This window comes from Ammospiza caudacuta, chromosome Z, assembly GCF_027887145.1.
Source record: "Ammospiza caudacuta isolate bAmmCau1 chromosome Z, bAmmCau1.pri, whole genome shotgun sequence".
NCBI lineage: Eukaryota > Metazoa > Chordata > Aves > Passeriformes > Passerellidae > Ammospiza > Ammospiza caudacuta.
Window position 1 is genome coordinate 53,615,119 of NC_080632.1, and position 11,844 is coordinate 53,626,962.

The 11,844-nt window shown below is 44.6% G+C and overlaps 1 protein-coding gene across 1 annotated transcript; it reads right to left on the reverse strand.

Annotated features, from left to right (window-relative positions):
• Positions 1-943: 943 nt before the first annotated feature.
• Positions 944-11,473, reverse strand: ISL1 (ISL LIM homeobox 1). Its single transcript, XM_058824168.1, has 6 exons — positions 11,446-11,473; positions 10,383-10,572; positions 7,242-7,501; positions 4,933-5,219; positions 3,351-3,518; positions 944-1,060 (listed from the first exon to the last, which is right to left on the reverse strand). Exons 1-6 carry the CDS (start codon positions 11,471-11,473, stop codon positions 944-946), a joined length of 1,050 nt encoding a protein of 349 aa, XP_058680151.1.
• Between the last annotated feature and the right edge of the window lie 371 nt (positions 11,474-11,844).

Here is an 11,844-nt window from a genome sequence, read left to right on the forward strand (position 1 = left end):
TTTTTTACTTGTCCTATTTTCTTTTTTTACTTTTTTTCCTATTTTTTTTTCTAGAGAGTGAGAGATAAAGAGAAAGGAAAGAGAGAAAAACAGTCGTTATAACCAATGACTATACACATCTCTGGGGGAGGGGAAGGTTCTTGGGCGGACACATTTCAAACACAATCCCGAGACGCTTTGTGGCAAAATAGAGGTATACCTTGTTGCAATGTTTTTATAAATTCGCCTTTAAAGAGGAATTCAAAAACCTATTTTTAATCGCATCACATTTAATAGGGGGTGGATCTCAACCAAACAAAATCAAAACCCCACTACAGGCATGCTAGAAGAGACCCAGGATAAACCCCTTGTTAAGAGTCAACTAAAAACAACATTGCAAACCAATGCAGCTCCACCTTCCTGCAAGGAATCTTTCAGCAATGCAAGGCTGAATCGTCTCTTTCCTGATGATGGAAAACCTACTGGAGCTTCTTTTGGCAAGGCTATCCCCAATATAGAAACAGCACCATTCGGAATGGGAGGGACCGGATAGAAACTCCCTCTACCTTGGTTTCTCCCTAAGATGTGCAGTCAAATGAAAAGATTTCCTTTTTTTTTTTTTTTTTTTTTGAGATCCACGAGTACAAATCCATTATATTTGGAAAATGTCTTTTCGATACTCCTCTGACAATTGAAAAGCACGGGGTTTGTGGTTCTTTTGAGTATTTTTTTTTTAGTAAGATCCCATGATTGTCTTCACAGTGTTGCTACCATATTACCTTGTCTTTTCAAATATGACTCCGTTCATCTCATGGAGCAGTTCCTTGCTAGGTTCATTACAGGGTTGTTAAGTATTCTTTCCCCCTAAATTTCGAAGTCCCAACACGTTCACTTTCCCACTCTCTTCAACAGGGTTGAGGGTAAGGGCAGAAACAACAACAACAGATACTTGAATGAATGTTCCTCATGCCTCAATAGGACTGGCTACCATGCTGTTGGGTGTGTCTGGCAGCTGAGAGGACATTGATGCTACTTCACTTCCAGTAGAATTGGAACCAGGTCCTCCTTCTGAAAAATTAACCTGCCAAAAAGAAAAAAAAAAAAAAAGAAAAAAAAGAAAAAAAAAAAGGAAAAGAAAAAGAGAGAGAGACAGAGGGGAAAAAAAAAGAAGAAAAATAAGAAAAAGAACTGTTGCTACAACTGTAAAACTCAAAGAAAAGTAGCAGGCAAAGAAGAACACAAAAATAAATATACAAGGCATGCAGCCAATAGGCCTGATACATCTGCACAGGAGGCTGTGTCACTGCTGGTTGCTCTGTTTAGCTTCCCCATTGACTTCACAGGAACCTTCTTCAGGCCTTTGGCCAAATCACCAAGAAAAAGTATATTTAAAAAAAATGGAAAAAAGAAGACTGAAAAAATCAAGCAAATAAGCAAACAAACTTATTAATGAGGCCTTCTTCCCTGCCTTGTAAGAGTGGCAATCCCGAGAGGATGTTCTAGTAAATTATGTAGGAGTGCATGTGTTTTCTTAACATGAAACTGAAAGATTACTATTTTCCCCTTTTGTGCACATACCAAAATAAACCTGGAAGGAGCATCCAGGAGCAGAAGGCATTTGAAATCAGCCATCCGCTTTCATTCCTGATTCGAGGCTGGTGCTATCTCTTCTTAATGAGAGTCTGTTTGATAAAAAAGGTCACACTATTCCATCTTAATGTGCCCGCTGCTCCTGTTAGTTTAGGGGTAGTGCTGGGAAAAGGCATGACTTGAAGGGTGAAGCTTTGTTAATCCAGAAGCATTTATTTAGCACCTATTTAGCTGGCCAATTCTGTGATTAAGGCCCTTTCCAGATTACAGCCGTGTCTTGAACGGCCAATGAATGGTCTGTTCCTTCCACTATTCTTTAATTTAGCTCTTTTCAGTATCACATATTATGTTGAATGTATATCAATATTAATTTGTCAATCTAATGGTCTATTTACTTATATATGTATGTGTATTTGGACTATCCATCTTCCATCCTGCCTTTTTTTATTTCCTTTTTTGAACAATTTAATACAAAACCTCACTGCATCAAAGATTTTTAAAGTCTTGTATTTTGTTAAGGCACAGTAAGTAAAGCAACCAGAGGAGATAATTTTTTCTCTCGTCTGATGGACAGCTTGATTAAAGCAGGAAAAGCAGTGGTTGCTTTAGATGTAAGAGGATGCAAATAGCCCTGCTGCTGTGCTACAGTTTCCTGAGCAAGCATAGCGTGCCAGCGAGGGGAACGCACTGCAGATTGCTGTTGGGCAAAAGAAAAGGGATTCTGCAGGAGAGCATGATACTAAACCGAAAAGGTCTGAACACGGTGCTAATTCAACTACAAACCTTTGTCTTCCATCACTTGGTGTAAAAAAAAAAAAAAAAAAAAAAAAAAAAAAAAAAAAAAAGCCCAACAGATCAAAAAAATATTTGCATGTTAATTTTTCATAACGGTTATTCTGAATCCCTGAAATACTATACACAATGTACTTTTCTATTTTAAATATCTGGTTTTAACATACTTAGGCCAGGAAACTGACTTAAGACTGAACTTCTCTCCTTAACTCATCTTGTTGTGCCTAAGTGTTGTTGGTGATATGGTCCCATATGGACTGCCAAGTGACACAGGCATAAGGAAGTGAGTTAAGGACAGAATTTCTTCTAAAAGGTCTATTTTGATTTGGCTTAAGGTAGTTTATTAGATGACTCAAATTTTTCACCTAAATACATTCTAGCAATTTCCTCTCCAAAGAACAACACTTAATGTAAGCTATATATGTGTACACATTAATGTGTATATATGGATACATAAAGTTATATCTAGAAGTACATGCTTAAGACACAGACTTTGATATTTCAATTAAGAGGTCATATTTGTCTGACAAAACAAGGGCCGTGGCTGACACTAAGCATGTATTTAAAATTCGTCCTACAGCATAAAGGCGAAATCAGTCTGAAGTGAGAGGGGTGAATTCTAGAAACTGCTTTCACAAATATAAGTACAATTAAGTGACATATAAAGAATGCTTTGGTGAAGTGCTTTCAGTTTTCAGGAGCGTGCAAGCTATTATGATAATAAAGGCCTGACCTGAGTCGGGCCTTATCCAAACTCACACTCAACTAAGAAATATCTCTGCTGTACACTAAGACCGATTTTGCACCAACCTCTGTGAAATCAATTCAGTTTTCTGCTTTTACAGATGCAGTCGTGCACGCCTTGCAATTTCTGGAAAATCCAGTTAATCTGGATTGCTTGTCTCTCTGAGAGCATCTGGCACCTGGAGTGAATCGCCCATTGCTCTGACCCGGGTACCGGCTGGCTCGGACGGGGAACCGACACTTACTAGTTGCTGAAAAGCAGGTTGGTCTATGTCACTCTGCAATGCGAAGTCACTCAGTACTTTCCAGGGCGGCTGGTAACTCTGCACCTCCACGGGGTTCGCCTGCAAACCGCCGTCATGTCTCTCCGGACTAGCAGCCACCATTGGAGTTCCTGTCATCCCTTGGATATTCTGTAAACAGCCCGGCAAAAGATGTTAATGAGCTTGGTTAGCTTTATTGTGTATAAACGCTGAGTCAATAAACTGCTTTCTATCTTATCTATACGGTCGCTTGTATTTGCTTTGTTAATCTGCTGTGAATGTCCTACTCTATTCTACTCTGGGTCAGCCCGCTTCTACTCGCTGCATTTATCACGGTGGAAGTTTACTTTCTTTCCCTTTAATCCTCCTATTCGTCTCAAGGCATATCCCCTCCGCCCCAAGCTCTCTTGAACATGAGCACTCTGTATCTCGACTGCCAATGGACGTCTCAGAACGAGAAACGGCTAATCCCGCTCCCCTCTGTAGCTCGCGTCCAGTCTGGCTTTGTTTTGCGTGACCTTAGCTGGATCGTATATCCAGTGCACAGCAAACCTGGGGCACGTCATTAGCGCGCTCTTTCCAAAAAAAAAAAAAAAAAAAAAGAAACAGAAAGCCCCCCCAGCCCTCTCAGTATGCCCTGTGGTGCAGGCACAGTGTACAACATAACTCCAAGCCTCGACGATTGTTCAGGCGAGTTAATAACACCGTGTTTTATTGCATTCCAACAGGGTAAAATGAAACTCCTTAAATTCCACTTAATTAGGCAGCCTTATGAATTAATAGTCATTCTCGGGTCGGTCAATATACACAAGGAGAGTAACAGACTCTTCTTCAAGTAGACTTACAACAACAATAAAAAAGAAACAAATTTGGCGTAAAATAGAAACAGATATCTTGTTCTGATGACCCCAGTGCATGCCGCTTGTTTATATCACCCATGCATATATCTGCAGAAAAGAGCTCTACATAGATATAAGTATATATAAATTAACCTGTAAACACTATGGTAATTCCGAAAAATTTGCATTGCATTTGTCTTTTTCTGCAGTAAGTGCACTGACCGATACACACACTTTGTAGGATGCAAAGTGATAAAAAAACCCTCTTATTTTATTTTTACCTTTTATTTTTAACTATTTTTATTTATGGATTTACTTCTGCTTAAAAACACTGAAGAGGTCAAAGGCGTCATTTTCTCCCTAAGAAGCCCTTTGCATTTGCAGTATAAGTATTAGACGAGACTGGGTTTATTACATCCCATAAGCTCTGCAGGTCTCATTCACGCTGCAGAGAAGTTAGTCTAAGCTACTGCGTATTGTTAGCCCCACAAATTCTAAGTACGCCTAAGCAGCCTAAGTCGCCTCCTCGCTGTGGTCTGTTTCTATTGCACTGACAGCAGAAACTAACGGGTGATGGCTAAGCAGTATCGTGTTCTTTGTTTTCAGGGAGATCGCAAAAAACTAACACCATCAGCCCGAGCCCTGCGGCTGTCCGGGCCGGACGTACACCAAGCTTTTCTCCTTGGGAATTAAGGCAGACGCGGACAGAGGCTGAAGCCACTTACAGTTTTGTCATTGGGTTGCTGCTGCTGAAGTTGCTTCATCATAATGCTCCTTTTTTTGTCCTTGCATCGCTTGTTTTGAAACCAAACCCTGATGACCCTTGGGCTGAGGCCAGTCATTTCTACCAGCTGCTCTTTCATGAGGGCGTCAGGTCTGGGGTTGGCAGCGTAGCAGGTCCTCAAGGTGTGAAGCTGTTTTTCATTCAGGACAGTCCGGACTCGGGTTGTCTTCTCGGGCTGCTTGTGGACGTGGGGCCGCAGAGCTGGCTGTCTGGCAGAGATAGGTTCTGCTGTAAGGGAAGGGGAAGGGAGGAACAGGATCCCCATGAGTAGGAAGCAGGGAGTCTGCAGAGACTATGAATCTAAGCTGGTGGGACAGGGGAAGGTGGCGGGCGGGGGGGCGGGTGATGAACCCTCCTTCAAAGGCCACTCAAGCACTCAGATCTATCGGAGCTGCTGCAGCCTCCTCTGCTTTATGCACTGCTGGAGTGACTGACATTTCTGACTCCGCAGACAATTAATTTGCAAAAACAAACCACCCCCCTAAAACCCCTAATGACAGAAGCTTGAACCTGTATGAAACTTGACAGGGGAGGGCAAGTTAGCTAAGGTGTATGTGTGCTAGGAAAGGAGCAGGAGGGTTTTATGTATCTACTTCCAGACAAATCACCAAAACAGAATTTTGGCCCGAAAATTAGTGAAAGAATACTTCTTAAATTAATCATAATTCGGGTCTGCTTCTTGTATAGTGAACCTAGCTCATTTTAGCCAGAAGCAGTGATAACGTGCAACAGCTCCCGGCAGTTTGACGCTCCCAAACCAGAGCAAAACAGGCCAAATCCTCTTCACCATGCCAATGGAAAAAAAGCCCTGGGAGAGCTCCGTATCTCAGAGCACTGGATATGAGATTTATCTTAAAAAGTGGAGGTGGTAGATGCATTTGCTTATACTTTGGATGAATAATTAAAAACTATCTATCTACTGCTTTTAAAAGGAGAGCATGCCCACCAAGTCGTAGAAACTGCCAAGAAATGCAAAACTACAGATGGCATCACATCAAGAGCTCTAAGTGTTCCTGTTCTGCAATTCTTCTGTGCGTTGTGTAGCTGTAGCTATTATGTGTAATCTAACCCAGTCGAGGGAAAAATAAAAACAGTATTTGTTTTGTTTTGGTTTTTTTTTCCTCAAACTGTTTAGCTAACACTCAGAAGTGCTCGCTTTTGTACAGTCGGGTTCCGACTTTTCTAATTGTAACAATACATCAGTAAATGCGATGACGACAATATGAAGGCTTCAAATCTTATCAGTATTGTACCTGCCGACACACTAAGCCTTTCGGAGACATGGCACAAACACGATATAGGAAGCACAGTCTCAGAATTCTGCTCGGACCAGTTACGGGAGTATTTCTCCGTATATATAGATTTGTCACCTGAAAGCAGCTCAGAAGAGGGAAATGAGGCCGTTTTAGAATAGCTGTATTTACAAATAACTTTCCGAGTCACAGTCACTTGCATAGCAAAAAGGCCGGCCAAGCTTGTATTGTCCAGCCTAGTCAGCCTCAGAGAAGTGTCCCTTCCTAAAGCTAAGGGTCTCTGAGTGCCTGACGTACCCGTCGAGAACTGGAAGTGTGAATGAAGTTGTAAGGTGGGCGACTCTGAAGTTACAAGGCTGAGTTTTGAGATGAAATTCTCATCAAATTACATGAAACGTTTCAAGAAGGCAAGAGTCACTTTAAAAGGCAATTACCGAAGATTAGCTTGTTGACAGTTTTAAATTACAGCCTAAGCGCCAGCCTGTAGTTATGAAGTCTATCTCTTTTCAGACCCTACTTCCTCCAGAGCCCAGAACAGCTCCTCCGCTCGCTCCTGCGGCAGCGGAGGGCTCTGAACGCTCAGACCTGCTCTCCGCAGCGGTTCGTCCCTCTCCGGCTCAGGCTCAGGGCTGCCCCGGGCAGTCCCGCACTCGGAGCGCGGCGCGGGCAGGCAGGAGGGCAGGCAGGAGGGCAGGCAGGAGGGCAGCCAGGCGGGCAGCCAGGCGGGCAGGCTGGGGCGGGCGGGGCGCGGCCCCTGCGCAGGTGTTCCGCCCCTCGCCTCCGCCACCGCGGGCACTCCCCGCGCAGCCGGGCCCGCAGCAGCCCCGAGCGTGGGGCGCGCCTCCGCCGCCGCCTCTCCGCGGGCGCGCACGCTCAGGCCCGGCTCTCCACGGAGGCGCGGGACCCGCTGGGACCATGGGGATCTCCCCGCCGCCCGGAGGGGGACCTGGCATCGCCAAACCCCGCGGGTTTCCGCGGCGCTGGGCGCGGGCGGTACCTGCCATCTGCAGCGGCCGAGCGGGATGCAGGGGGCTGAGAGGGTCCCCGCCGCCCAGGCTGGCCCTCTCCACCACGTCGTGGTCCGCCCGGCAGAAGAGGCCGTCCTCCCGCAGTGCGAATTCATCGCCGGGGATGAGCTGGCGGCTGCAGGCCACGCAGCGAAAACACTCGATGTGGTACACCTTGGCGCGGGCGCGCATCACGAAGTCATTCTTGCTGAAGCCGATGCTGCATTTGGCGCACTTGATGCCGTATAACCTGAGCAGGGCCCAGCCCAGAAAGAAGGAGAAGGGAGGGAAGCAGGGAGAGCGCGGGAGGGGGAAGGGGGAGGGCAGGGAAGGGGCGGGGGGGGGGGGGGGGGGGAGAAAGGAAAGGGAAAAAGAAAGAGGTTTTCACTCCCGCTCGTGGGCAGCCCCTGGCCCCGCGTAGACGCGCCACACGCAATCCACTGCTTTAAAAAGCATGGAAAATACAGAAGCCAGAAGAGGAAAGGAACAAGCCGGATTCACTCTCAGTCGGTGCCCTGAACCCCGTGCCATAAAAGGCGGAGTGGACACAAACACACCGGTGAAAGAGGAGAGTTGGGAGGCAGAGGTGTAGGAAGAAACAAAAAACCGGCCCCGTTTCTTCCCGAGGATATCCAACCTCTCCCTCTTGCCCCAGCGCTCGGGCTGCTGCAGGAGTGGGGCCATCCCTGCCCTCACCTGACCTAGCCTGGCCTGGGTCTGAACTAGACTACCCGGGCACACCAGGGGAAGGCGAGCCTGCCGAAGCTGCCCTCCGAGACACAAACGTGCCGGCTTCACCAAATTGTGATACTTTTCGCCCGGAACCCACTCAAGACTTGTGCCGCTTGATGTGTGTGAGGGCTGCCGTCAACTCAGCCCCCGGGACCCAGCAGGGGAAACTGCCAGCGCCGGCTCTCTTCCCCTGGGCTCCTCTCACCAGTTTAATTTAATACAACAATATAAGCATAACACACATGTCTCCTCGAGCTTACACGTACAGCAGCGTAAATCCTCTCTCCCGCCCCCAACAAAAAGGCAGTTTCGGTGCTCGGACTCTGCAGCTTGTCTCTACCTCCGCGTCCCTGCCCCGTCTCTCCTCCTCCTGACGCTCCCACCTTGAGCCGGGGCTCAAACGCTCCGGTAGGAATGGGAGGGCAGCCTCTCGCTGACAGCCCCACAAAGCAAATTATGATTTTCTGGAGTGGGTGGCGGGCTCCTCGTCTCCCATGGAGGAGAGGACGACAGCTCACCCGCCAGCAGACAAACATAAGAAAATGCTCCAACTCGGGTGTCGTACTGCACAGGGTGTTTATTGGCCAGAAGTCCTTGGTATGATTAAAATTAACACCTGGCCACAAATGTATGGGTACATGCACTGAAAAATGTGCTGGTACATAAACTGCGAAAACTGTTCCTCAAACTGAGCTACTATTTATCCCCACCAATTTCCTCACCAGTATACTTCCTTACAGAGACAGTCTGTAATGTATGCTTGTGAGTATACACTTCTTTAGCTCTTATGGCTATAGAAGTGCACTAATCCTATATTCAGAACTACATATGCCCGAATTACACAGTTTTGAGAAGGAAAAAACAGTAACAAACGGCTGAACAGCAAAAGAACCGAGTGATCGTAAAGTAGGTGCATTCATAGGTACAAAAGTTGCGCAGTGGTTGCCCACAGGTTTGACACATAGAGATTGGCTCATGGTCTAATTCAAAGCCATCTTGCATGTAATGTACTTTTCCCTTTTTAAATTGTAGCAAATTAAATGTATTCCATATTAATTTAAAAGAGCTGGGTTTTTGTTTTTTTTTTTCTGCTCAAATTTCTTCTGCTTAGTTCTATAAGAAGGTAAGTGAGCACATTTTGGTCCAAATGTTTTCCTTTCATTTGAATTTAGAGAAAGGACAACATTTAAGAGAACGGTTCCAGCATTGTTTTAAAAGTAAAGAATTAAAAAAAGAAAAAAAGCTCTGGCTTTCGCCATTTTAGAACTTGGAGAATAATCTCACAATGGCTTGAAGGAATGGTCTGCTTATAAATTGTGCACTAGAGAAGGAAGGACTCGAGGGTTTTATTTCAATTCAGAATTATAATGCAGAAATCAGAAGATATCTTAGGTAGCTAGGTGTTTTCCTTCCAAAACTTTCTGCAGAAAATAAAATTGTTCATACCTCAGTGTCACACAAACTTATGATTTAGCAAACCCAGTAGGCGACACTGAAACGGATCAGCATGACCCAGGAGCACAAATAATAAACACACTCGAAATTCCTCCTTTCGTTTGTCTATAGTGTCAGCATTGGCAACTCTCACATTTTATCAGTTACCAGATTTTAATGTGAGGAAGGAAGCGGTTCCATTATCTAAATATACCCAATTGTTCCCGAACAGATGATGGGCAATTTGATCTGCTCTGTCTAATTCATCAGTACAGATAAGATAAGAAAGAAAAGCCAGTCAGATATCACCAAAGGGGTTAATATTTAAAAAAGATTAAATGTCAGTTATTTTAGCTAAGAAACATTTCGGTCTAGGTTTTAATGTCCCCGTAAAAGCATCCTCCAGTCCGAAGCAAATTTGGGGTTTGATTTTGTTTTCTTTTTGTTTTTTGTTTTTGATAGGCCTAGTTTAAGAAGCGTTTTCTTTAACTTTTTTTTTTTTTTTTTCCCCTACCCGTGTATTTATGTTTACGGCATATATGCTTGAAGTGCCTTTCTTTTGAATGCCACTATGCCTTTGCAGAAACAGAGATGCATTTCTCAGGTTGTCCTAGAAAGTGATCTGTTCCGTGTTGATCTATGCTACTGAAAATATTATTCGTTATCTACGATTCTCCCCTTGGTTAGAATCACAGGATGCATTGCCAGAGTCCTCTGAAAGGTCCTACACGGTCCCAAACCTAGTTCTAGGAATACAGATATCTGCATTTGAAAAGAAGAAATAAAAAAACTTCACTACTAACTTCTTTCCTCGCAGGTCTATTCATGGGAAAACACATAAAGGCATACCAATTATCTTTTACCCGCTTCCTCACAGTTTTACCTCTTAATTCCTCCGTCTAATTTATAAAGTTAAAAAGAAAAATAAAATCTCACCGAACAATTAAACAACGTAAATGGCGTACCTGATATAATCTCTTTTACAGTAGGTTTTGCCATCCCTAACAAAGCACGTACAGGTCTCGTCCAAATACTGATTACACTCTGCACACTTCAAACACGCCGCATGCCATTCCAAATCCGGAGAAACCCTCAGAATATACTGATCGTGAATTTGATTGCCGCAACCAACACATAGGGAAATCAGACGTTTTTCTGAAATGAAAATAAATACATGATTGACTAGCCATTTACTCTCCTACAGAGATAAACACACTTTTAATGTCATTCCCTTATAAAGCATATTGTGGGAGCATTGTTTGGTTTCTGCCTTTTTTGTTGTTTGTATATTTGGGGGGGGGGCGTTTGTTGGGGTTTTTGAGTTTTTTTTTTTTAAGAATATTACACTTTTGGATGGTAATTGTAGTGTGCTATCAAAACCTTGCCTCGCTTAGAAAGGAAGCAGAACATATGCTAAAAATGCAAATGTGAAGAATCTTTGGGGTGAAGGTCCTAATTTCAAAAACCTTGCACGGAATCAAAACTCCAAACTCCCACGTTGTTCAATTTTTATTTTATTGTTGACTTGTTTGAACACCCTGCCTTACGAGGAGAGTACCTATGTGTTTCATTTCGTATTTTAAGAGGCTCTGACTGGAAAAGATGAAGCATGGTGGGGTGCACTTCCCACTGAGCCCCTTCCCTCAGAAGAAGGGAATCGAGGCTTCTAGCAAGAACAAGCATCATTACGGTTGTCACTTGCTCTCTTTTGCAAGTCTAATGTTAATATTCCTAGACCGACTAGGTGCTGGATAGTCAGACAGCCTCACCGCAGTCTATCACGAGAAGAATTTAAGGCTCCGTGGTTGGAGATCCCATCAAAATCCTGTCTGCTCCCCAAGCTTTAAAAAAGAGTAGGACCCCAGGCTGTTAACATACAAGGCTAAGACAGAGCAAGCATGCAGGCATGGTAACAAAGGCACCTTCTCTACCATTCAAATGAAGTTCACCACTTTAGCAGTTCGTCTGCCTGAGACGATTACAATAGACAGCACATTTATTCCAACAACGGTAAAGATTCCGCCTTACTTTTTGGTGGGTCTCCCATGTCTCCCATATCTGTAAGAGGGTGTAATGTCCACAGTGAAATGGTGTACGGTTTCGTTTTAAGACCCCAAAGTAGGTTTGAAAGCTGTCGCTAAAAACAAGAATAATAATAATAATAATAATAAAAAAATAGAAGTATTAATAGAGGCAAAAAAAAAAAAAGGAAAAAATCGAAATCGAAAAAAAAAAAGGGGGGAAAAAAAAGAAAATGGTACAAAACACCACCGGCGTGGGAGACACTGTCAGGGCTGCGGAGAGAGAAGGGGACGCGCGGTGAGGCGCGGTGCGGGGCGCGGCGCCGGGGGCGCGGCGGGGTCCGTCCACGCGTAGCGGCGCGGGCGCGGTGCGGAGCGGTGGCGGCGCAGGAGCGGCGCGGCGAGG